The sequence below is a fragment of the Mustela nigripes genome, chromosome 1 (assembly GCF_022355385.1).
Source record: "Mustela nigripes isolate SB6536 chromosome 1, MUSNIG.SB6536, whole genome shotgun sequence".
Classification (NCBI taxonomy): domain Eukaryota; kingdom Metazoa; phylum Chordata; class Mammalia; order Carnivora; family Mustelidae; genus Mustela; species Mustela nigripes.
The window spans coordinates 51,572,630-51,599,525 of NC_081557.1; the positions used below are offsets into that span (position 1 = coordinate 51,572,630).

The window sequence follows — 26,896 nt, forward strand, 5'->3', positions numbered from 1 at the left end:
CCTCTTACATCTTTTGTAAAAGAAAACACTTCCATGTTCCGTGTGGTTGTTACCATTCACAGATTGGTCCCCGTGGAAGCAGACTTGCTGTATGTTCTTTTGGTGTCGAGGATTTCAAACTGGCTAAGAATCAGTGCAGTCACTGAATTCCTCCTTATGGTAAGCTTCAAAGTTACTTGACAGCTTGTTTATTTTGTTTTTTAAGGACAGACAGTGTGATTAAAATTTCTTTAATGACGGGATTTTTTTTCTTTCACGTTACAGGATTCTGATCTAATATCAAAAGCATCTATCTGATTCATCCTAAAACTAACCCCTTTTCCTCATGAACAGACTTACATGGGGCACAGTGCTTGGTGCTTTAGGCTAGCTCTTTCCAAAAGAGGTCCTGTTTTTTTCATCAAGGATCACTTGATCCCATTGTAACTGCCAAGTAACATGGTTTTGAAAAGCAGAATTTCAAGTCAGAGGCTGTACTCTTGAGTCGTTTGGTTAAAAGCCACCAGCCTGCCATTTAAACATCCCATTTTTTCTCTTGCTACTAACTACAGTCTCAGATGCAAATTGACGTGCACATGCGCAGCTGACACTCGTGCTGAATCACGGTCAGGGAAGAATGTATACACGAGCTGCGGCTTGATGCCTGCCAGTAAGATGATAAGTTTAAAACAGAGTCGCTGGGGTGGTTGTGAACAGGCTGTGTGATGGGGCCCCAGCATTCAGGTCCTGGGACAGGGCCTTGACTGTGTTTCTCCACTGCTCTCTCACCCCTTCTCCGCTGACCCCCAGACAGACCACACTGTTTCCCATTTCAGTTCTTTACTCAGACAAGTTCCCACTACACAGAAGAGCCTGCCCTTGCCTCTGCCCTGTCCAGGTATTGCTCTCTCACTCTGAGTATGTCCGACCTCATTCATTCACCCACCAACAGGCACAATGGCAGATACCAAGTTAAATACATAGTCCCTCGGTAGCAGAGGTTCACTTCTCCCAGGAAGTCTTAACCACTATGCTCTTGAGCCGCTGAGGACTGTGTCTTTTTCATCCTGTGGTCCCAGCCTAGCATCAGGGAAGCCTGGAGTTATGTGAGTGAATAAATTAGCCATCCGTCTTGTTCTGTTCATGGAATATACTCCTTGAACTTACATTTAAGGAGGGTATAGTCTATTTGAGGCAATGTGATGGAAACAAGCAGTACATAATGGAAAATAGAAAGTATGAAGTATTCTAGGTAGATAAGTTCTTTGGAACATTCAGAGAGAGTCATTGACTTCCTGATGTGGGGGCTGTGAGTGAGACCTGGGCTGAGCCTTCACTAAAGGAGGCAGCATTCAGTGGACCTAGAGAACAGGAAGAATTTGGCCGTGTGAAGACTGGAGAATAGAACAGAGTAGGTTAGGGAAACAGTTGCCTGGTCATACTGATCCTGAAAAGACTGCGGTTTTGAATACCAATTCCACCACTTACGGTCTCTGAAACTTCAAACAAGTTTAAGCTGTCAGCTTCAATTTATCTATAAAATGGAGTCATTAGTGCCTACCTGATAGAGTCGCTATGTGGGTTAAATATAGAGACGTCTAGCATACTGCCTGACACACAGCAGTCATGAAGGGGTAGCTGTCATTATAAATATGTAGTGGATAAGTGAATCATAGTTACTATCTCTGTCTTCAAATGTTAATCCAGTCTTTGTTATAGGTATTTTGTTTTTCCCTTAATATCTACAAATAGGTATGGTATATGGTTCTTGGTCACATTTTTTAATAGTGGCTCAGGCCATCTTGTAAGTTAATGATACAAAATAGCCATCTTCTCCCTCTTGCTTTCCCCAAGTCCTTTTTAAGACCCTTTGAGAGCCACAGAGATAAGTATCCTACAGATCTGTTTGCCTACCTACTTTTTTTGGCACCTACCTTCATAGGTGCCTTTCATATGGAGTTAGAAGTTATAAATATAAGTCTCTTACTTGCAAAATGTTCCGTGTTTTTATTTAAGTTTGCAACAACCTTGGGAGGGCAAAGCAAATAATCACCATTTCACAGATCAGAGAACCAAGACTTAGAAAGGTGAAGTGAAGTGAAGTGAGAGGCACCCGGGTGGCTCAGTCAGTTAAGCTGATTCTTGATTTTGGTTCAGGTCATGATTAGGTCATGATCTCAGAGTTGTGAGAATGGAGCCCTGCGGTAGTGGGTGCTGGGCTCTGTGCTCACGGGGCAGGGGGCTACTTGAGGATTCTCTGTGCCTCTCCCTCTATCCCTCCCCCTGTTCTCTCTCTCTCTCCCTCAAATAGATAAATAAATATTAAAAAAAAAAAAAAAGTAAAGTGAAGTGAATTGCCAAGGTCACATGCTCCTAAGTGATGGAGCTGGGGCCAGAAACCCAGATATCTGGCTCTTGTCTTTTTATCACATGATGCTGCCCCTTCTTAATCAGTGGTCATCCTTCTCTTTCTCTGCCCTTTCCCAGCCCTCCTGTCTCTGTGCCACATGATTTCGAACACCTGTTACCTTCCACAGGGAAATCTACCAGAGTCAAGTCCAGAGCACTAAGAAAATACACTGCTGTGGTATCAAGGCAGCAGTCCTGGTGAAAACACTCTTTGAAGCTTATCCTACCCCATACACTCAGAGAGGGAAGAAACTCAGAGTCAGAAAACTTTGTGAATTGGGGAACTGTAAGACCAAAAGAAACAGAAATGATTATATGTTTCATCTCCATTCCTCAAGAAAAGAAAGCTGAAGGAAGCACATGGGTTTGCCTAAAACATATGTTTGCTCCCAGTGTTTGCCTTCCCCCAATTTTATGGTTTTTTCTGATTGTTTGTTTGTTTGTTTTTCAGAATAAGACATGATAAAAGTGGGATTTCAAAACCATCTGTCCTGCTTTATATGTAGAGTTTTTCATTCCAAGTTTAATTTTTCTCAACTACAGAGCTTAAATCAGCAACTTCATACAAGGCAGCGTAATACAGCAGAAGGAGCACTCGATCTGGGAATCAAAAAATGTAGGCTCCAATTTCAGCTCTGTCACTTAATTTTCATTAAGTTAGTAGCACCAGCCTTATTTCCCAAGCATAGTTGCATGGAGCAAATGAGGTCATGTCTAAGTGAATGATAAACTAAAAAGGACTATGCAAAGTATTGTTAAGTAGGATTTATGCTTTTAAAAATTCATTAACTATCTCCTCTGCATATAGCACTATTTAAGAGACAAAAAAGATTCAAAAGTGTAAGGTAACTCCTGCTCTGTTTAGATGACAGTTGTTTAGTTTGGAATCTAAATGAGTGGATAAGACAAATTAATATTTTGAAGGACATGACTTGCAAGAATTTCCCTGTGCGTTGTGCATTCTTGCTGTCACGTTGGGTCTGGAGCCTGAGACCCAGCTTCAGTGTACAGTCTGGTAACTGTTGGAGGTCAACCTTGGTCTGAGTTGTTTGACGTTTTAGGACCAGGTGTGCAGTTTTTATAGAGACCACGTCAGTTTCCGTGACCTTATTGAAGATGGGACGCTGAAGAGAAGCATCGTTGACTATCCCGCAGCTTGCTAGAATAGTTCTCCGGATTCCTTCTACCACTTAATGGTGGGACTTAGGCAGAAACAACTAGTGGCTTTGTGTTGGGTCATCTCACTTAAGTGGTATAAATCTCTAGATGGCATTTCTGGTGACCTATATTTTATCTAGTCTTCCATTCCTTTTCATAAATAGAGAGGACCAAGCTGAACAGCTTTGGAAGGAAGGAAGGAGAGAGGGAGGAAGAGGAAGGCAGGCAGGAAGGAGGAAATTTGGCACATTTTAAGAAAGTCCCTTTTTTAAAACTGAGAATAATGAAAATCAAGAGCAAGTGGGCCAGTCTACTTTTTTTTTTTTAATCTGAAGGTAGTACTATAATAGTTTAGCTTTTAAGCCAAGCTATTCACCTTTGAAAATGAAGCAGTATCCAGCATTAACATTTTTTGAAATCCTCTTTAAAAGCAAATGTGTCCTCTTTCCTTCCCTCTATCATGCTTACATGGAATTCAGCAGTAGTTTCTGGCAGGTGACCCTGAGGGACTTAAAAAACATGCTGTCTAACTGATGTTAGTTTTTAAATTTAGATCAAATGACATTGTCTTTGAAGTCTCAAGTGTACCACTTAAGGTAGCGGCATCAGATGGGCTTGCCTTTCAGAGTACCTCTTGCAAACTGGCATCCTTAATATGAAAAGTGAAGCCTGGTCAAAAATAAATGAAAAAGAAAGTTTTATTGGAGTTGTTTACTCCAAGATAGCTATTTTAGAAGGAACCTTGACAAGTCATCTCGTTGCCTCTAGACAGGAACACACAAGGCATATGGGTATCTGTAGTATTTTAAAAGACCTTGGGGGACCAGGCTTCTTCCATAACTCATTCCAGAGTTTAAACACCCTCGCTTCAGGAAATTCTTCCCTATATTTAACTTACAGGCCCCCTCCTGCGGTTAACACCCATTTCCGCTTTTTTCTGTCTCCAGTCAGGATGGAGAACAGCTGGCCAACATCCTTTGTGTGCTAACCCTCCATCAGTGACAGAAAGTCATTTGGGTATCCCTGGGCTTCTTTTCTCAACCCCCAGCAACTAAGTCTTTGAACCAAACTGGACGCTTTTTCTCTTTGTTTTTATGTGTGTCTTGTGTACTTTTGTTAATTCCTTCTGATTATAAAGTAATATGTGCTCAATGAATCAAATTTGGGAGGTGTAAAAATATACAGATGAGGGAGGAATAATAACCCCACAATCTAGGAACAAAAACCATTGTTGATCAGTTTTCTGTGTGTTTCTCTTATAGTTGAGATCCTGTAGTCTATATCAGTGCTGTCCAGTAGAAATATAGTCTGAGCCACGTGTGTAAATTTAAATTTTCTGGCAGACATATTATAAAAATGTAAAAAGGAATAGGTACATTAATCTTACTATTTTATTTAATTCTAATAAAATCCAGTTATAACTCATCAACATGCAATCAATATTTTTAAAATTATTAATAAAATATTTTGCATCCCTTTTTTCATACTAAGCCTTCTAAATCTGGTATATATTTAAAGACAGTATGTCTCAGATCCAGCTAGCCACGTTGCAGGTACTTGGGGACCATTGGCTGGTGGCTACAGTGTCAGACAGCATAGTCCATCCATACAATTGTATATACTACTCTTTACATCACATCTGTTTTTTATTTTAAGATTTTATTTATTTATTTGACAGAGAGAGAGATCACAAGTAGGCAGAGAGGTAGGCAGAGAGAGAAACAGGCGGAGAGAGAGAAACAGGCTCTCTGCTCAGCAGAGAGATGCGGGGCTTGATCCCAGGATCCTAAGACCATGACCTGAGTCGAAGGCAGAGGCTTAACCCACTGAGCCACCGAGGCACCCCTGTACATCACATCTTAAGCCTTTTATAACGGCCATTTAAAACTTTTTAGCATCATTTTAATGGCTGCATAATATTCTCATTTAGATTTACTGTATCTTTAAATAGTTTTGTTTTTCATGTTATAAATAACATGTTCTTCTTTTTACCTTCTTTTTTACATTAACAGAATGTTTCTCAACACGTTGCCAAAAAAAGAAAAAAACCATAAATTATTCCTTTTGAGTACAACTAATTAAATCCATCTATTCATAAAACAAATAAGTTCATTTAATACTCACTCTTTACTGTGTTTGATTGGAAAGTGAAAGAGTAGATTTCAAGAAATAGAAGACAAGTCCTGTCCCCCCTTACAGTGTTTACAAGACTTGGCTCCATAGCTGGACTGCACACATATTGTATTTTATTCTGCTTTAACGACCCTTCACTTCATTTCTTACTCTTGCCCCCCTACACACACACACACACACACACACACCACACACACACCGATTAACTCCCCCCTATCCTTCAAGGCGCTGATTGAATACGGCCTCCTGTGATGAGTCCTCCAGATGATCACTGGCTTCCTCCTGCTGCAATATACCAAGTGTGCATTGTACGCAAAGCACCATGGTGTTCTGGTTACTGGTTAACTCTCCATCTTCTTGACTACAATGGGAACTCCTTTCTGATAGAAACCTTATTTTATACACTTTGTCATTTCCAGAGCCTAGGAGACTGCCAGACAGTGACCGTGGATGTCAGTAACGTCTACTGAAATATGTGTTGAAACACGAGTGAGCGTATTAAACATCAGTTGGATGGGCTAATTACAAGTGCTGTGGCTGTTCAAAGAGATTACTTTAAGTCGACATGGTTAAAGGCTTCAAAGGAGGTTGGACTCGAATTGGGCTTTGGAAGATGGGCATATTTAAATGAATGGAGGGAAAGAATTAGCAGAAAAGCCGCTAATGTGTCCTGTACTAAGAAGTCAGTATTTTTTAGGAGGGCCTGTGTAGCACGTGCCAGCTCTCAGCAGATAAGCATCCTTCTGGATCTAAAGGACTGTATTAAGTTTCAAGAAGCCTGTAGAGCTATGGTCTGTGCCCATTAAAAGCCGACAAGGGTTTGCAGCATTAAAAATGATTACTGACTACTTCAGCATGACCTTTGAATTTAAAATCAATTCAGATACAACCCCCTGTGTTTTAAGTTTGGAGTTTAACATTTAAGATCATTTTATGTGATGCTTCTTCCACAATTCTGTTAGTAAAGAGCAGTATATAATAAGTAATGCCATTATAGCTAATGCCAAATGACTGTTAGGGCCAACCAGACACTCTTCCAGAGCATTCTGAGTGTATTAGTTAACTCATGTAATCCTTACAACAACCCTGAGAATTAGGACCCACTATCCTGCCTCATCTTCTCAATGAGGAAACTGAGGTACAGAAAGGTGAAAATAACTTAAAGGTGACCCAGCCATCAAGCAGAGGAGCTGGACTTGGACCCAGGCCAAACAGTTTTAGGCCCACTTTGTTACTCAAGCCTTGTTTATAACTACGTTAAGACTAAAATGTTTTATACATGGGACTGTTTAGCACCCTGTGATTTCAGGAAAAGAATGCTATCATTATAACACTCTCCTGGTTTTCTTCTTTCCTCTCTGACCACTCCCTCTCATTTACAATCTCCTCTTCCTCTACCTCAGCATAAAGAACGGGAGCTCTTCAAGGCTCAGTCCTAGGCCCTTTTTTCTCCAGTTTATTCTCCAGCCTAAGGTGATCTTATCCACAACCATCATTTTAATTATTACCCAAATTGAAAGGAAACACAAGCACAAAATCTTCAGCCCAGGTCTCTTTTCAGATTTCACACCTCCCTTCCCTTCAGACTACCTCCTGAATGTTTTCACAACACGTGCTGTGTGCCTGTGTTTTTTTCCTTCCTGCTGGCTGCCCCAACCACCATAAGCCTCGTGGTCTTCCGGTGCTCTGTTTAAGCAAATGGAATCTCCATCCATTCTTTGACAGTGGCCAGAAAGCCATGCATAATCCTTGCTTCTTCACTTGCCCTCTCATCCCCATAACCTTGGAAACCCCCACTGATTTCTCCTGACAGGTCTACTATCTATATTGGTAGATTTCCATTCTGGTCCAAGCCCCCATTGTCTCCCACCTACACTGCTGCACAGCCTGTGGTCCCCAGCATCCACTCTGGGCCCCCTCCCATCTCTTCTCCAACTTCAACCAAAGGGCACGTTCCAAAAAACTGATCAGTCAGTCAATTAATAGATCTCTCTTTCCGCCACCTTTGCCTTCCCCACCCCCGGCACACACACCAGTAGCTTAAAATGCTTTAATGGCTTAAAGAGAAAAATTATCAATTTGGTCTGTGGACATCTACATGATCTAGACATTGTTTTCCTCTCCAGCTTTATCTTCTGCCATGCTGCTCTCCACTTGATGAGATGCAGGGGCTTGTCATATGCTCTTCCTTTCACTTGGAAGATGCTCTTAACCACCAACCCATTCTTCACCCGGTGAAAAATTCTACGAACGCTTCAGTTCTTGACCTTTTCTGGATCAGTTCTGTTACACGCTCTATTAGCCCATGTCCTCACCTGCACAGCATGTGTCAGAGGTTATCATTTTACATTTTTGTCATAATTTTGTGACAGGTTTCTGTCCTCTCCACTGTGACAGGTATCTGTCCTGTCCACTGTGGGGTAAGCTCTGCAAAAACAGGAACTGGGGCCTTATTTTCAATCATTATTGTGTCCCTAGTGTTTAGCACATAATAAACATTTAATAAATATTTGCATCAGGGAGTAAATCATTTGTCAGTATTCATACAGTTTCATGCTGCACCTCTTGGTAGTATGGAGGACTACCGAAGACAAGGTTCCCCAGAAACTACCCCCGGAGCCCCACAGTCTGTCACTAAGTGATGATTAGATGGCAGCTAATGTAATTCAGGCACTTCTTCTAGAGACCTCCAGCATCTTGGGAAATGGTGGTGGCACTATTCATTTTTCTTTCAAAATAACAAACACCCAGAGCCCCACGGTTCAGCTCATGTCAGAGCTTATTAGAAATGTGGAGGTAGTTGGGCTTTTAAAGTATCTTTCGAAGACTTCATTGCACAGATTCTGTCACTGGCTTATGGAGCCTAAAACTTCCTTTAGCTCTCTCTGCAAGTCTATTTTTGAAATTCAGAAAGCAATCTCTGACCAAGGTTTTAGTCTGTCTCTGAACATCTCCCTGAGGCTGGGTTCTGTGAGATTGCCTCCTCCAGTGTCCCTGCCAAAGGCGGAGGCTACATTCCCCCCACCCCAACCGCCAATTCTCAGCCTAAATACTCTATTACTCCATTCAGACACTCCAGGGGGCCCCTGGTATTATCTCCAGCATCTCTTTCTGTTCCTACAGACCATTTTATGGTCTTCATAATGTTTGTTGCCGGACTGTGATTTTAATACATCCATTTGTATGGTGATTTCTTACAATGAAAGCTGATGGGTAACGTGGTTGACTTGACTCATCCTGGGACCCCTCTCTATCTCACTAAGGATCACTCTCTATTCCCTGATCCCAGGGAACTCGGCCTTGAGACTGAGGTGGAGCTGGCCCTCAGATGAGCTCCTGCCTGTGGGTATCCCCTTAGCCTCTGTCCGCTGCCCTGTGCTGAGGCCTCTTTTTCCCAAGCTAGGCCTTCTTGTCCAGGGCCATGGAGGCCTGATGGTCAGGCTCTCGGTCAGATCACGTAGCCTGGGGAAATGGATTTCTTCAGCTTGCTTTTTTTACCCTTTGCCTCTGAAACTTTCTCTTTTACAAATCCGTCTTTCCATCAGTCCTTAGTTGAAATAAAATTTAAAGGCTCCCTTGTTCAGTTATACCTTTTTAAACTTTCTGTTTTTATTTAGTCAGACTTTGGCAGAAAACCTTCCAAGCCGAGCCCAGGGGAAAGGTGACCATTGGCACAGGTTTCAGCCTATGCTTTTGGCCCAAATTTATTTCTATTTTTATTTTGTTTCTTGTTTTTGTTAACATCCTGGGCAAAGATTAAGCACTTTCGCTTATCTGGTAATGGTGAGAGGTCTTTAGATTGCTTGCCTTTGGTCAGGATACTGCAGGCTTCAAACCGTTAACCCCCAGCCACCTCCTGAGAGATAAGATCTAGCTGTTAAATTTGGCTTTCCCAAAAGGAGTCTCTGTGCTTCTGCTTGATCTGAGAGAGCAAGGAGAAAGATAAATCCCAGCTTTTGCTGGATTCTGAAAAAGGATAGTAGTCTAATTTATGGAGGTTGTTTTTTTAAAAAAACTAACTTTATGTCATAATTCCGTAGCTGCCAAAAGACGTAATTCTACCTCAGCTTCGCCTTGGCAACCTGCTTTTGGCACTGGGCGCAGCGCTGTCGTTGCTCTGCATTATTTAAGCAGTAATCTTTAAGAAGGTGAGAAACTATTATTGCTTTTTTAGCACAGTTGACATGCTATTGGCGCAGAGGAGTACCTAGAGCTTCAAACATTTCTAATGGCCGTAAACCAACTTAAACACCTCCACGGAGAGGCCTCACAGCCGTGAGGTCATATCTTGCTGCAGGGGGAGAAAGAAGATCGAATGTTGTTTAAAAGCAGGGTGTTTTTTTTCTGTTTTCTTTTTAAGTATTCTTATCCCACTGAGTTGTAGCTGTCGACTTTGGCCGGGATCCAGACAATCAAGATTTAGCATTTTGACCAGCTGTGATCTAGTAATGTTCCTCAGAGGAGACGTTCTGTAGGAGGGAAAGACACATATTTGAGACTGTGGATTGTGCTCCCTCCCAGTACCTTACAGAGTGGGACCTGGCCATAGACCGAGAGAACCAGCAAAAGTGAATCTGAAAGAGAATAGGGAACAAAACCATTCCCCATGGCTAAAAATTCACCCTGCCTTCAGGAACTCTCTCAATGTGGCCAATCTTTACGTTTTTCCTTTATTTCCCTTTCCCCTGAGTCTCCACATTTACATCATTTGGTGGCAAAATGTATTCCTATTTTCATAATCGATGCTTGGACTCCATCAGCATTCTTACAGCAGAATAACAGTTCCTAGGAAGCCAAACAAGTCACCAAACTTAAAAATAGAGGCAAGAACAGAAAAGCAAGAGAAGACACCAAGCCGCTTAGCCTAAACATTATTCCTCTGAGTCTCCCTCCTCCCTCAAGTAGAAGCATGATTAAGTGTCTGTGTTTTGGTGTCAAGTCCTGGGAACTGGGAGAGAGAACCAACCTAATTTATTTAGTCAGATTGTGTCTGTTTAGTCACAGTGAGTGCTTCTGACCTCAGGCAAGTGACCTAACCTCTGAGCCTCCCTTTCTTCATCGGTTAAAGGAGGACAACATTTGTAATACTTCACAAAGATGTGAGGCTGAAGTGAGACCACGTAGAAAGCCATCCACAGAGTGCTCACTTCATCACACTCCCTTACTGTTAGCTGCTGCCGTTGTATCATTAGTAACAATCTATGCCGTACCTACTCGTTGTACTAGGAATTTTACTCCTGCTGTAACCACCTTCAGGTGGCTCTCCACGTTTCACAGAAGAGGAGACCTTGGTTCAGAGCACTTGGTGCTTAGGTGTCTCCCAGGCTCTGTGCCGCTGGGGCTCCCTGCCGAGCTCTGGAATGTTATGTAGGGGGACGTAGAAATGGAATCGCATTTTGGACTGGTGCTTTCATACCTTATTTTCTCTCTCCCAGTCCTTCTGTTTAAAGGAGGCTATTGCTTTAGGCAATAAAACCAGCAGAAAGAAGAGGAGGAGGGGAAAGTGGCAGAGGCAGGAAGAGCAGCAGGGGGTTGGGAATGAACTGGGTTCTGCTGTCCCCCACGTTGGCTTCATGGCAAAGTATTTGTCTAATGGTCCTAGAAGGCTGAGCAGGATCCTCTTCCTTTAGGACGGGACAATAGAAATTCCCCCCTTAGAAAAATTCCTTCTCCCCGAAGCTAGATTCATATAGAAAAATGATACATCAGGGGTTTGGGGACAATTGGAATGTACCTCCAAGGATGCTGGGAAGTTTTTATAGTCCCTGAGCATTTGGTAGATCATGTAAATAGAGGCAATTGAGCATTTCTACTTTATTCAAAGCCTTCCCCACCCCATGTCTTCAAGAAAAAAGAAAAAAAAAAAAAAACTGGGGGGATGTTTCGCTTTTGATTGATTTAGTACCTTTCCTCCAAAACTCTTTTACACTTGCCTAAGTTCTCATTCTCCCTCTTGCAGCTGGCTCCCTTCTGTGCACAAGTGGAGACGGGGCAAGGGGGAGGAATTCTGTTTGTCCCCATTCTAAACAGCATTCTGTACTGGAGGAAATGGCAGGAGGAAGGAGACCCGAATTTTGGTCTTTACTTCTGGTTACCTATATGCCATGGTCCCAGATATTATATGCCTTTGAGCCTCAGTCACCCCTTCTGTAAAATGAGGGCAGTTCTTTTGGAATTCAAAGCCCATGGAAGCTGATAATGATGACAACAGCCACAGTTAACAGCTTCTGCTGCCAGTAGCTTATATGCCAGGCATTCTGCTAAGGGTTGCAAGTACGCTATTTAATCCTTGCTGTAGTCCAGTGATCTGTTTTGTGATGGAGAAAACTAAAGCACAGAGAAGAGGAGGGGCTGCCTACAGTCCTATAGTCATATAACAAGCAAGTGGTGAGTCTAACCTTAAGTTAGAACTCCAGATCGAGGGGCGCCTGGGTGGCTCAGTCGTTAAGCGTCTGCCTTCGGCTCAGGTTGTGATCCCAGGGTTCTGGGATCGAGCCCCGAATCAGGCTCCCTTCTCCATGGGAAGCGTGCTTCTCCCTTTCCCACTCCCCCTGCTTGTGTTCTCTCACTCTCTCTATCAAATAAATAAGTAAAATATTAAAACAAAACCAAAAAAACTTTAGATCGACAGTCATGGCTGCAGCGCTTGGAGCAGGATCCAGGTTTTGAGCCTCCTTTGTCATCACCACCCCTGTCTCCAGCTACAGCTGAAGACATAACAACAGGTAACTGACTGCAATAAATCAGGACGCACAGAATGAGAAAGAAATTAATCACCTTAATTTAGAGAGATCAGAGAAGACTTGATCCAGAGAAGCCAAATTTAAAGCAGACTGCCCTCCTTGATCTCTGAACTCCAAACTACTTGGCTTCTCCCTCATCAGGCTATTGTTTGTGACTCTGGGGTATCCTTTTGTACTTGTAGCAAAAGGTTGATCATGAAGTAATCTAACAGTCCCGATGTGGTTCAGTTACTCAACAACCTATTCCGTGTTTCCCTAAACTATGGCCTGGTAAATTGGCAATTACAGTATCTTTGGGTTGTTTTTTAATAAATTCCTTTTAATTGCAGCATTAAACCCCAGTTTGAACCTAAGCCAGGCTGGAAAAGACATCCACTCAAGGCAAACTGCTGATGAGAATGTGTGTGGTGAGCTAGGGGACTCGGTCTAATTACCACACCTCATATCTTGGGCCCCCTGATCTAGTGCCACAGGGCCCTTAGGGACCCCTGACTAGAGTGGAGGATGGAGCAAAGCGACCATGTTTCCTGCAGCATATACCCCTCCCCAAAACATCCAGGTTCACTCCGGTTGTTTCTAAGAGTAAAAATTCCTGATTAGTGACTCATCGCCACAACTTAAATAATGTACCAATTTCATTTGATAGGTAAATTGTCAGCAGCCTTTAAAAATTGGTCGTGTAATTAGTAAATCTATGCATTTTGACCTCTTCTTCCATCTAGATGAAATAGTCATGAAGCCAGACTGTAATCAGACAGAAAAAATCTTGAAACCTTCCAGGCATTCTTTTTTGATCTATCATTTGCCTCTTTAATTGCTACCTTTCTGTATTTTAGGCAATGGTGGAGGTAAAAATGCCCCTTTTCTTATTGTAAGAATTTAGCTTGTACTAAAATGTGTAACAAAGATTCATTCTAGAAACTTTCTATTAAATGTTAAAATCCAAATTATTTTATTAGAAGTCTTTAATTATGTTTTTAGAGATGCTTGTAGCAGTTTGTTTTTTAATAGCAAAATTTTAGAAATACAAAAATAAGGGAATAATATTCCATTCAGTAGAGCAGCCATTTAGAATTGTTTACCGAAAGGTTTTAATAAAATCCAATGGCAGGATACAGAATTGTGAGAGTGTGTGTGTGTGTGTGTGTGTGTGTACCACAAACATAACTTCAGGTTTTTTCTCTTTCTTAATTAAACACACATATGTAAAATCAAAGTCTAAAAATAAAATACTCGGAATTAATTGTGGTTATTTGATAGGTAATGGGCTTGTGAGTGATTTATATTTTTCATATAGTTTATATTTTTTTAGTTTTCCAGGGAGTATAAATTATTATAATAATTAAAAATGCATGTGTGTTTGCATATATTTTAATGTGATCATTCAGCACTTCAGCTGTTTAGAACTCAGCTATCTGAAAAATCTGGACCACTGCTAAGATCCTGGAAGTAATAAAAAAAATTAACTCTGAGCAGCCAAAACTAATGTTACAAAACTCATAAAGTTAAGAATGTTATGCCCTGGATGTAGCTGGCCCCCTCACTCAAGCCTACGTACTCTTACTTGGCACACAGTTCTCAGGCCATCTACCGCAGGCAGGCACAGCGAGTCAGAAGCAGACATTAACCAAAGACAAGGGCCTGCAGACTGGAGCACCAGCGCAGGGACACCGCCAGCCACGCAGTGAGAGAGGACCCAGGGAGGCGTGGGTGTGGGTGGGAGAGCCTGAGACCCAGACCCAACACCACTAAGTGTCCCATCTTGTCTTCCCAATATCTGTCCGTAATGCGTGTTCATATCGATGGCCCAGCATTGTCAAGAAGATCCCCTTTTCTTCAACTTACCGTCTTTATAATTATAAGAAAGACTTTAATAAAAAACTTTTGAAAGGTCTTGTTACACGTGGCTACAAATGGGGGAAAGAAAACATGTGGTGACTGAAGGGCAAATTCTAGACACGGAGACATTCTTGGCTATCTGTAATAAGTCATTTCTTTACCATTCTTCAGAGGGGACATTTTACTGTTACTTGGGCTTTCCAGATAGTATCTGATACTGTCATTACCTGGGTTTTCATAAAAATCTAAAGGATTTTTGATGAAAGGATGTCAGAAAATGACTAAGTCTCTACCTTGCAAAGCCTTTAGAATCCATCCGTTAAAATCGGAGAAGCACCCCAGCGCTTCGAGACGGACTGGGCGGGTTAAATGAGAAAGCCTGCGTAAGGGCATTCAGCTGGAGGCTGGGCATCTCACTGGCAGTTAGCAAATGTTAGTTGAATTTGAATGTGATTTTCCCATTTGGGACGCAACAGCCTGGGCTCTGGAGGCAGCCTTGAGCAAACCGCATAACCCATCCACCTGCTTACCTTTTCCACCAGGTAGATGTGAGGGTTCAGCTTTATTGATGGGCAAGAAAATCATAGCTCCCTTCCCAATAGATTGGAGGGGAGGGATGTCATGCTTGATTACTTTTCTGTTGTACAAAGTTGTGGAGAGCTTTCACAGAGTCTCCTAATCTAAGAGGGCTGCAAAAGCCCCTTTCCTCTTGTGTCAGCAGCACAGTGTGTTGGGCCCAGGCCTGTTCCTCCTGCAGCCCAACAGAGAAGCAGAACAGGGTGCTTGCGGGGCGCGGGGGGAGGTGTGCGGGTGGCGGCAGGGGGGCCCTGTCATTGAGCCTTCATAGCTGCGAGCGCTCCTGCACCTGACTCTGGCTGTGTGCCAAGGATACCACCTGCGGCGTTCCAGGCTGCTGCACGTGATGTGTCCCTCCTTCTGGGTTGGGGTGGCAACTGAAAGCTTGGCCTGTGTGCCCGGAATAGAAGGTCTAAGGGTAGTCCTGAGGCTGTGTTTTAGTCTGATTACCTAGGGCCCCTGCAGAATCATTTAGAGAGGGATACTGTCAGCAGGTGGTAGAGTAAAATCAACAAGGTAGGCAAAAACGTGTGGCTTACCCAATTACTGTGAGTTTTGACAACATATTAACTGAAAGCCTAAATTAAGGCCAGTAGATTCTTCTCTGTTTTGTTTTGTTTCTCTTGAGAACTGAAAACAGTAATTTGCTGGTCTACTTGCCTTGTTTTATATGTGCACCAGTGACCACCCCTAATTATGAAATCTCTCCTGGCACCAGCACTTACAGCCAAGCTATGGAGTCTGATGAGCCTGTGGATTAGCAGCCTGGTGGTTGCCTTTATGCAAGAAGAAAAACCCTTTCTTAGATGTCTGAGACCACGGGCATAATCGAGCATCAGAAAAAGTCTGAGAGAAGAGGGAGCAAGCAGCTGGCCCGAGGGCTTGTGGCTGAGGACAGTGGTGGAAGGAACCCTAGCTCCTTCCTTCTTATTCAGGGCACTTAGCATAACTTGACCATGTATTGTTTCAGTAATTATGGCTGACTTTCTCCTGCAAGATTGGAAGCTCCTCAGAGGCAGGGCCTGCTCTGTCTTGCATCCGTTTGCCCTCCCCAAGGACTGGCATGTGTAATAGCTGGTCGTTGGGCAGGTATAGTTCCATGTCTAGCCTCTTTGCCTGACTGATAGCTGCTGTTTTGCAAGCCACTTCTCTGGATGCGTCCTCTCTTGAAGAATCCAAGTCAAATGGATCTCGTGTTTGCACCTCCTTCTGTCTCTGGCCCCTGTCTGTTCACATCGGTGTATTGAGCGGACAGGCTCCACCCAAGTGTACTATCTAGAACAGTGATCCATACTCCAGGCTGGCCTCACCAGCACAGCATCTGCTGTGACCATCATTTCCAGGGTCTGTATTCTCGATTTCCATTAACTCGTGATTATTTATTGTTTCAGACTTCAGGGTAGTAGTAGTGGATACCCTACTTTCTTGACAGGGTTTTTGTGAGAACCAAGTGAAACGAAATACATGAAATCACTTTAGAAACTAAAATGCTTTGTATAGTGAAGCCGTAATTGTTACTGCTGGCCCCAAAGTGTCTTCCTGAGAAGGAACTCAAGTTCAGGAGAGGGCACTGAAGACCAAGCATTGTAAACCATGTGTGTGTGACCAGCCTTAGGAAGGAGAAGCCATTTTCCAAGTTAATGTTTCATTAAAAAAATAGCTGGATATATATATTAGATCGATAATAATATCTAATAGATACAGATACAGATGCAAGTCCCTGCTCTGCTGGTTCTGTAATGCATGTTGGTGTCAGAAAAGCTGTTGATCATTGAGTTATGAGTCATGGGTTTAGTTTAGCCTGCCACCCCGCCTCCCTGAAGTTATCAGAGTCATTTAACCTCTCTGCGAAATAAGGATGCCTGCTTTATGAAGATAAAATAAGAGTTGAATATTTTTTAACATTTATTTATAACAGAGAGAGAGAGCATGAACAGCAGGTGGGGGAGAGGGAGAGAGAATCCTGAAGCAGACTCCCCCACTGAGTTCAGAGCCTGATGCAGGGCTCAATCCCAGGACCCCAAAACCATGACCTGAGCTGAAACCAAGAGTTGGCCGGCCACCCAACTGACTGAGCCCCCCAGGTGCCCTAAGTTGAATATTTCAAACAAGAATAAAAATATTGCTAGCGCTTCAGGCCCGTGAGGTTGATTACGTCCCTCAAATACTTTTCCATCTCTCCAGTTACTTCGGCCCTTCCCCACACGACATGGTTTCTACCCCCATCCCACCCTGAGGACTGTCCTCTGGATATATTTTAGTGTGTCTTGTATCCTTCTAGAAGGAAGCTCTCAAACTTGAATTCAGAATGCTTCGTGTTTTTTCTTGCATTCTTTCACTCAATTAATACTAAGGTTGATTATTATCAATTTTTGTTCTCTCGAACCTAAATATATTGTTTCCTGTCTCTGGATCCAGAAGGCTTAGGCTAAGTTCGAAAGTTGAAAGTAACTTCTCATTTTTTTTTTGTCTTCTAGCGACAGACACCACACCTCCAGTGCCATCCCTGTTCCAAAGAGACAAAGCTCCATATTTGGAGGTACAGACGTAGGCTTCTCTGGGGGGATCCTGTCCCCAGACAAAGGACACCGAAAACGGGCCAGCTCAGAGAATGAGAGACTCCAGTACCAAACCCCTCCTCCCAGTTACAACTCAGCGCTCACCCAGCCTATTCCCGCCATCCCTTCTGCAGGAGAATCTGAGAGAAAGACAACATCCCTATCCTCCTCCTTGGATACCTCCTTGGACTTCTCCAAAGAAAACAAGAAAAAAGGAGTTGATTTGGGTGACAGATTCAACGGCGGTCATGTGGGTGTGAGCACCGGCCAAGAACAAGAAGAAGCCCTCTCCGGGCACGCATCCACGGTCAACGGCACTCTGCTGCCCGGCGAGCAGGCGGGCTCCTCCAGCGTCCGCCTCCCGGGGGAGTACCACCCGGGGTCCGAGCCTGAGCTCTGCTGTACTGTGGAGCAGGCGGAGGAGATCATCGGGATGGAAGCCACGGGTTTCACCTCCGGTGATCAGCTGGAAGCCTTTAACTGCATCCCAGTGGATAATGCCGTGGCAGTGGAGTGTGACGAACAAGTTCTGGGAGAATTTGAAGAGTTCTCCCGAAGGATCTATGCACTGAATGAGAACGTGTCCAGCTTCCGCCGGCCACGCAGGAGTTCCGATAAGTGAAGTGAGCAGACAGCCGGTAGGACCGGGACAGAGGCACTGCCTGAAAGAAGGAGAAAGCTGCACTGGTTACCCCCTGGAATAATTATGACATAAAATGAATACTAATGGAGGATATTCCTCAGCAAAACAGACTTTGTCAGTCAAGGAGGGACTCAGGATCATTGTGTATCAGTGGGCCAGACAAAGTTAGATTCTGCTTGCAAGATTTGCTTTTCCAGGCCTGACGATTGTTTTAGGGCAAAGGTCACACTCTAGCTCGAGTCACCTTATAGGTATTTGTCTGCTTTTTAATTTACACTTCTGTGTTATCCTCAGAGGGGAGATGATAATATATAAGTAATATAATAAACTCACTTTTAGTTTCTCATAAGCATTTGCCCTCACCATAAGTTTATAAAGCTTGGGAAAACCAAATAATCCAAAAAAGGTTTTCACCATTTACTGGAAGATCTTTGACCATCCATGAGTTTGGTGAATAAGAAGCACAATGGTCTCCTTACACCCAGATCTCCCTGCACCTGCCCCCAGTCACCCCATCTGCTGCCCCATCTTCACAGTGGCTGGGTTGTACACCCAGAAAACTGAGGACCTCAGACTCACTGGTTCTTGAATGCAGTAGCCAAGACCTCCCACCTCCTCAGCTCAGCCATAGCTTGGTGTAACCCTCGAATCAGAGGAGAAACCTCCCCTCTGGTATATCCCAGGGGATGCTTAAGGACCACCCCCAAGGTTACAACAGTCAGATGGCATCCAGTCCCCTTTTTGGGAGCCAGAGTTTTTCTGTGGGCAGATGCTACAGTCAAAAACCAGGCAAGCTCTCTAGCAACTCACCAGACAGAAATCCCATGTGTCAATTCCACACTCATTGGTTAAATTTCAGTCAGAAAGGAAGGCGCTGGATATGATGTAAAATCTGGAGAGAGTCAGGCTGTCCGATGTGCGGACCACAAGACAGTCGGGAGAGCTGGGTGAAGAGGCGTAGTTGAGGTGTAGAAACTGCTGGTATAATGCAGGTGCGTTCATAGTAAATTATGTTCTTGGAAGTCCGATTTCTTGAAGTTTGATTTCGTTCCTGGAGCTCAGCTCTCATTTGCTATTGCTCTGTACTTTCTATACCCAAGGACATTGCCTCAGGGTTGCAAGCTCTTTAAGGAAAACTTATGCATATATTCATGTATTGTATAGAATAAAAACTGAATTTGCTTCACTTGACCCGATTTGTTTTTCCAGTTTCGAAATTCATCTAGAACCTGCATCTCCAGGTTACATCAGGACAGGGCGAGCTGAACCAAAAGGGTAGCTGTGTCCGTGCTAATGTCGACTTGAGTTGACCCGGTTTGCATGGCCACACAAAAACCCTCACACCTGTCCTGTCCTGTAGCTGCGTCTGTCCCGAGCAACAGCTGATCTCCTAGCTCTCGCAATCCTTTTCATGTATTGTCCAAGCACCCTTGGGCTCAAGCTCTCATTGACAACTACATCGTCAAGCAGAATAGTTCGTGTTGTTACTTTCCACATAAAGAGAACTCACAGAATCCATGCTTGACAGGCAGACACGACCTGCAAGCAATTAAGAGCTTTAACTTGATCGGGAGAAATCCATCTTATTCCACAGAAAGAAGTGGAACACTTCCAAACCTAAGGCAGAAGCCATCTGTCGAGTCACAGCTTTTTCGCAGAGTACTGTCACTCACGTTAGAGTCCACCAGGGGGGAGATAACCGTGGGCTTGGCTCTCCTTCAGACTAGGCTGTGTGGAGCCCTCCAGGGAACTAACCCCCCCCCCCAAAAGGAAAAGGTTTTGGAAGGACTGTTAGTATTGCCCAGTGACAAGCACATCGCATGTGGCTTAAGGTCCACAGAGGAGATTCACTTTAAACTTCATGCCAAACTTACAGATAGGGTACACTGAGGTGCGCGCCCTCCAGCCTGGGTCTTGGCAGCCCCAAGCAGGGGGACCACACACAGAAAACCCCTAGTTAGGATGTTCATCTCAGGTTCCACACAGCCAGACAGAGCCCGGGGCTCTGGGGCTCTGTCAGTCTCCCATCCGTGGACTCTCTCATTCTGGGACCCACAGCTTTGCACCCCCACAGCACAGAGCCTTGCCCCTGAATGTCCTTAGGCAGCCTAGAACTGGTTACCTGCGTGACGGCTGGGTCCGCACTGTGCTCAGTGACGGTACACCTCACAGCGCCGCCCCTGGGTTTGCGTTCCTCTGGGCTTTTAGTTGTTCATTGAGTTCGCTTGGTGCCTCCTGTTTCTGCCTTGCCTTGGGTGGGACCTGCAGTCTCACGTGTCTCCAGGAGGAGCCAGGCTCCACGTTTTCCAAAGCCGAAGAGTTCGTTTGGCCTCTTTCAAGTGGCCAAGGCCAAAACATGGGATGAGTTACTATCTCCTACTAATTTTTTTAATTAGTCTTTTAAATCACTAAAGACAAAGAAAAGAAAAAAAAAATCTGCTCTGAGGATACAAGCTGAAATGAAATTCACTACTATCCGTGTCAGAACTGCTAAAAGCTCTTTCCGTTTTCATGTAGCTGCAACCCTTATAACAGCCAGTAAATGTTATCAAATGAAGATGATTGTGTTCTCTCTCTCCACTTCCCCTTACCCGCTTTAGAAATTCCAGAGATTTTTTTCCCCTCAGAATATTAGTTTTGGAAGATTGTATCCAGCTATATTTTTTTAGCCGTTCTAATGGTGCCCATTTATCCTGACCTAACCGGTTATTTAAATAATTTTTTAAACCACCACCAATAATAAATGGCATGTGAAACTGATCTGTTGGTAATTGGAAGAAAACTCAGCATCTGTATTTATAAAATAAAATTGATTAGTATTTATTTTGAGAGTAAAAGTGTATGTTATTCCCCTGCCATGTTTGAGTCCCGTCTTCTTCGTTGTTTTGAATTTCATGTTGAAGCTGAGTTAACTATGAAAACCTTGTTCATAAACCGTCAGCCAGCCATTTCACATTTACTAAGCTAGCTCTCCCTCTTTCTCTGTCTTGTCTGTGAGGGACTGGGCTAAGCAAGGTCAATACAAAGATTCATAAACCTTGGCCTCTGCTGTTGCTCTAGGGGTGGAGCGTGAGGGGTGGGCGTATTGCTGTGTTAGAATTTAGCATGCTCCATTCTGTGATGGGACGGATATATAACCAGCGTGTGGAATGCAGAGAAAGCTAGCTGACTCAGGGATCAGGAAAGGTTCGTGGAGGTCATGCGAATGAAAGCTAGATAGGATGAAAGATGTCTACGACATTGCGGGTGGAAGGCACAGCACGGGCAAGGGCCCAGAGGCAAGGCAGGGCCTCAAGTGTTTGCAAAATGTCAAGTTCCCCCGTGCTGGAGACCCGAGCAGATGTGAAGAAAGGTGAGGAGAGATTGAATTGCAGGCTGGTGGGGAAGGCCTTCAGGTGGCGAGACGGATTTAGATGCCTGCGGTGGGCAGCTGGGAGGCACCCTTTCCAGGCGGCAAAGCAGGAGAGTAACTTGGTTAGATTGAGTAGCAGCCAGCAGCCAAGTCGGGGCTGGACTTCAGTAGTAGTAAACAGACTTGAGCTCATTTAATCTTCTTTCCCATTTTGTTGTGTGAGGAAAAATATCTGAAAAAGAGGTGCCTCCTTGCGCCCTGGTGTTTTCAGGGTAGGTACTGGGTAACAGGCTGAGCTGGACAGACACAGTGCAGGGAGCATCTGGTCTGCAGAAGCTGATCCCAAGGCCCCGACTCAGCCACTTTGAACCTGTGACCCTGCTCACGTCATTGAGCTTATAAGGATTCCACCCTGCCCCCTCCCCCATTTCTTAATCTAAAAAATGGGAGTGAACTCTATCCTTACACTTACGTTTGTACAGGGCCTGTGCATCAACAGTGGTCCCTATTGTCCTACAGGAGGCCACAGCCTAGTGACAGGACGCCCAAGACTTATTCTTACCGTTTCCCGTTCTAACACCTGGGGACAGCCACCTCATCTCTCAATGTGGCCCCTGCTGTGTGGAGTAGGGTAGGGACTTCCCTCACTCTCCCCCGACCCCACACGGGGCTGATTATAGTGTTAGAAGAACTCAATATTTTTACGAAAGCACTTCGTGATCATTGTAAAGCACCATGCACACCGGGAGGAGTCGTCAGTCAACAAGGATTTCTGGCATCATCTAGACCAGGGCAACTGAAGTGCAGATATTTCTTCTGTTCACATGAAGAATGTGTCAGGGCTGAAACCCGTCTTTTGAAAAACTAAGCTCTAAACAGACGTCAAGTGTTCCGAGGATTTTTAGTGGGTGGTTTGGACACAGTGTTGAGATGTGGTCTATAAGCCTGATTAGCTTAATTTGCATGTTTTTAAACACCTGGCAGATGAGCTTGTTCAGGCCCATCTCATCCATAAATATTCTCTTACACAGCTTCTGGCTGTCTCACTGCATGTTGAATTACTGCCCAGAGCTCTTAATTTTGCTCAAAGGAGATAGAAGCATTTTCTTTTTTTCTTTTTTTTTCCCCTCCTAGCGCATCTAATTACAGTTTTGTAGGTAGACAGCTCAGCCTTGTGGATTTGAAATGAATAAAAAACACACGTCTACACGATAATTCCACATATTTTAGAGGCTGGCCATGTCAGCGATCCAGAAAAAGAATAGTCTTGAGTCTATAGCTAAAAGTGAAAGGCTGGTTGTTGGCATCCGTAGTCAGCCGGGCCCGGGCACAGAAGTCAAGCAGGGCCATGACAGGCGTGGGTCCCTTCAGTTTTGTACAAGACACGATTGGAATCAGCTTCCCTCAGTCCCCACTAATTATAGACAGCAAACTGGAAGGAATGGAGGGTGCGAGTGGACAGAGATACAGGATAACCTGATTTTTGAGAAGCAGGAAGGAAACAGTCTGGGCATATGTGTGAGGAGCCTCCCTCCTGACAGATCCCGCCCCGCCGGCCTGCTGCTCCCAGGCTATGTGACCCTTTACTTCTCTGAGCCCGTGTGCTCCTCTGAGAAGTGAAGCCAGGCCCTTGTGCCCGGATGGAGATTCTTCTTACCTTAAGAGCAGATTGGTATTCATTCTTCAAAACCTGCCTCAGCTTGCCTTGGGCTCCAGAGCATGGCAGAAAAGGGGAGGACCCTCACCTGTCAGCCTCTGTGTGACAGAAGGTGTCACACCAGAGTTCTTGTGAAGAACTTGGGGCTAACCCATTTAACACAGCCCGCTTCTGCTCAGGGATTTCTGGGTACCAGTATGGTGACTACGTTGCTCAAGGCTACATTACTACGTCTCCTCAAGATCCTTCACACAGGGCTTCTGAACTCTCAAACAAAAATTAATAAACCAGCTAGCTTTAAAAATTCAGCTAGAATGACTTCTACCGTTTTTAAAGATGGCCCTCTGTCATCAGAAAAAGGATAAATTAATTGTAGTTTGATAGGAAACGAATTTTAGTTTGATAGGAAAGTGCATAAACTATTTTAACGGAGTATACGATTCTGAAGGGCGAAGTTTTGATATTTTAAGGGATAAACACCTTCTCTCAAAATTTTATTTGCCAAAAAAAAAAAAGGTTTCCTTCCCTTATAGGGAAAACATTATTCCTCAAAGAAACTGGCACCGCTTCGTGTCCACGGATTTTTTGCTCTTTGGCTGAGGGACTTAGCCATACTTTGTTACTGTGGTGGGAGGTGACCCCGTCCCCGCCCCAGCCTACCTCTCACGCAGATGGTATGAGAATGTTTGTTCATGAGACAGAGGTCTCTACAGCTTGCTGACCTCAAGGCCACACCCTCTGCTTCCAGAAACCTTCCAGTTCCCTTGACAGCTCTGTCCCCAGCCCTGTCTAAGGTCTCTGGGGGCACACAGCAAGTACTCATGAAGTTGGGGCGATGGGAGAGTGAGACAGAGAGCAGATACAAAGATTTTGTAACTCACTTGTGCCTGTTTCTTGGTCCCTTGGGAGCTCTAGGGGGACCCAGCATGCCCAGAGTCTGCCTTAAAAATCACTGGCGACCTTCAGAGGCAGAACTGTCCATGGATTAGCTGAGACTCTGGAGCTGGGCTTTTGTAAATAGTAAAAAGAGGTGCGTGTTTGAGGGTTTACCACAGATTTTCAGTAAACATCCTGAGTGGAAATGACCCCCCAAACCAGTGCAGGGGTTGAGCCTCTCCTGCCCCGCCCTACAGAGACCCGGATGCAGTGGTGTTTTCCTGCCCCAACCCAGTCACTTACATGATAGCCTCTGACACTGCGGAGAGCCGTGGGGAGACGGAGGCCGTGTGTTACCATCACCACCTGACCAGGAAGCCCTCAGAAGGCGCCTGAGGGAGGGTGAGCTGCCTGAGATTGCGTAGATTCCAGAGGGACACTGGGGCCAAACCAAAGCCTGACCCCTCCACAGAGCCTCTTCCGCACCCTGAGCCTTAGCAAGGCCCCGTAGGTAGCCTGCTCCCTCTGCCCACCCCATCTGAACATCCTGCCGGCTACAGGTAGCTCTTCCCCATTCAGGAGCCCCTTGCTAAGAAGGGGGCGCAGACTCGGAGGACATTCCTGCCCAAGGAGTAGGAAGAAGTCAACACCTCATGAACATTGTGTTGTGAGGGGGGCCGCAACTTTCCAGGGAGTGGAAACATCCCTTTGTAACTGTCAGAAATGCATGTAACTGGGACGCCTGGGTGGCTCAGTTGGTTAAGCAGCTGCCTTCGGCTCAGGTCATGATCCCAGCGTCCTGGGATCTAGTCCCACATCGGGCTCCTTGCTCCGCAGGGAGCCTGCTTCTCCCTCTGACTCTGCCTTCCACTCTGTCTGCCTGTGCTCGCTCTCACTCTCTCTCTCTTACAAATAAATAAATAAAATTAAAAAAAAAAAAAAAAGAAATGCATGTAACTGTCAAAACTCAGGAGTTCAGCCATGGGAAATGTGATGCCCGGACACCTAAGATATGGGGGCCAGGGGAGGCTTCTTGGAGGATGCACCTTAGCTGCATCCAACAGGTAGGTGAAGGGAATAAAACAGGGGCAGGGCCAGCAGCCAGGGCTTAGAAGCTGGAGAGAAGAAATCTCCAGGGCCCTGTATATCTTCATGCCATGAGCTGTCACTGTCTGCACGGAGCCAGGGGGCAGTGGCATTGAGAACAGGGATGGCAAGTGTGGGCAGCACTCCCAAGAAGTTTGTTTATAAAGGAATGGAGAGAAATAGGGCGGAAGCTGGAGAGCAATGTGAGGTCAAGGGCAGATTTCAGGTAAGCAGCCAGTAGGCAGCAGCGGAAGCAGGTGAAGGCTCTGGAAGGAGGCAGAGCAATGAAAGGAGGAAGGTCTCAGAGCAAATCGGGGGGTTGGGGAGAAGGGAGCCCCTGGGGGTGGCGCAGACATTACCTGAGCTAGAGGAGGACAGGTGGAAGGCGGGGTGGGGGGCAGGCAGGACTGGTCTAGAGCGTCTTTCTACAGAGGGTGGGAGCGGCGATTTTCCTGCCTTGCCCCTGGTGCGGGATGCCTGGGATGGGGCCTGATGGGATGCCTGTCCCAGGCACAGGCAGGTGGGGTGGGGGGCTTTCCAGCCTTTAGAGGGCAATTCCTGAGGTTCAGGGGCAAGGATTGGCTGGCTGCCCAGGGAGGGGCCAATCCATGGCTGAGGTCCCTTCCTAGATGGCCGTCACCTCCTCCCTGGCTCCCTCCCTCCACACTCCCTAGACATAGCTCGAACCCTCCAGAACTGTTACCTATGAGAAAGAGACAGATGCTACTTACCTCCGCCAGATGGATTGTAACTCGCTAGTTAGCTTGAATTGCTGATGAGGGGGAAATTCTCATGCTGAAATATTCCTTTTTTTTTTTTGCCGAAATTTTAATTTTTATTCCATATTTTGCTGAAATATAAAGATCCAGAAGGGATAATAGAACTAAACTATAACCACGATGCAACTCCAAATGAATGTGAAGTGTCTAAGACAACAATGGGACATGACTACTCATGTCACAGAGACAGCGAGCCTCGCATTTATGCCTCCTGTTGGAAGAACCCATGAAGCACTCTTGACAAAAGTTTGACCCTAAATAAGCATCAGAGCTCTCTCTGTGACGTCCCATGCAATAGACGCTGGCTCTATTGCAAGGTGGCTAGTTCAAACTGAGATGTGCTGGGAAGTGTAAATTATACCCCGAACTTCAGGGATTTCATACAAAAATAGAATGATAATTTTATATTAATTTTAACATTGATTACATGTTAGAATGATAATATTTTGCACTTGCTGACTTAAGTAAAATATTAAAACTAATTTCATCCATATGTTTTACTTCTTAAAACATGATTACCAGAAAATTTAAAAGTGCACATCTAATTTGCATATACTGCACAGAAAACTCTGCATCTAACAACAAATTTGTAGGAAACTCAGAAGGCAGATGTGTATGTTAACACCTGGAAAATGCAGTCAGCAAAATCTAGACCGTGGGAAACCCTGCAGGACAAACAACCTGGTTTCTCCAATACAGTGTAAGAAAAAATAGAAACAAGAAGGGGAAGACCTATTAAAAAGAGACTCAATATCTTTGAGGCGTAGCAGTCAATTCTGTGATGAACCTGGTTTGGTTCCCATACACTGAACAAACTGAAAAAAAAAAAAAAATGAAGGGACAATCAAAATGCAAATACTGACTACCTATTTGGTTGTCTTAAGGACTCCTTATTTTTTGGGGTGTGATAATAGTGATAGAAAAATCAGTCTAACAGTTTTTGTTAAGTCCCTTGTCTCTTAGAGACGCATACTGACATATATGCAGATGAAATGCCTGTGTCTGGGATTGAGGGTGTGGTGGGTAGAGGACACAGGACTGGCCTTGGTGAGGTGTGACAGGCAAGTGGGCCCATTACTCCCCACTGTGCCTCCTGGCGGGCATCCGG

General features: G+C 44.7%; 1 protein-coding gene across 5 annotated transcripts in view; it reads left to right on the plus strand.

Annotated features, from left to right (window-relative positions):
- Positions 1-19,229, plus strand: part of UVRAG (UV radiation resistance associated) — a 301,403-nt gene extending 282,174 nt beyond the window's left edge. For all 5 annotated transcript variants that reach the window (XM_059411138.1, XM_059411155.1, XM_059411145.1 and 2 more), the window contains one exon: positions 17,315-19,229. In XM_059411138.1, coding sequence (XP_059267121.1) covers positions 17,315-18,017 — 703 coding nt within the window. In that variant the 3' untranslated portion in view covers positions 18,018-19,229. The remainder of the gene's footprint in view (positions 1-17,314) is intronic.
- The last annotated feature ends 7,667 nt before the right edge of the window (positions 19,230-26,896 follow it).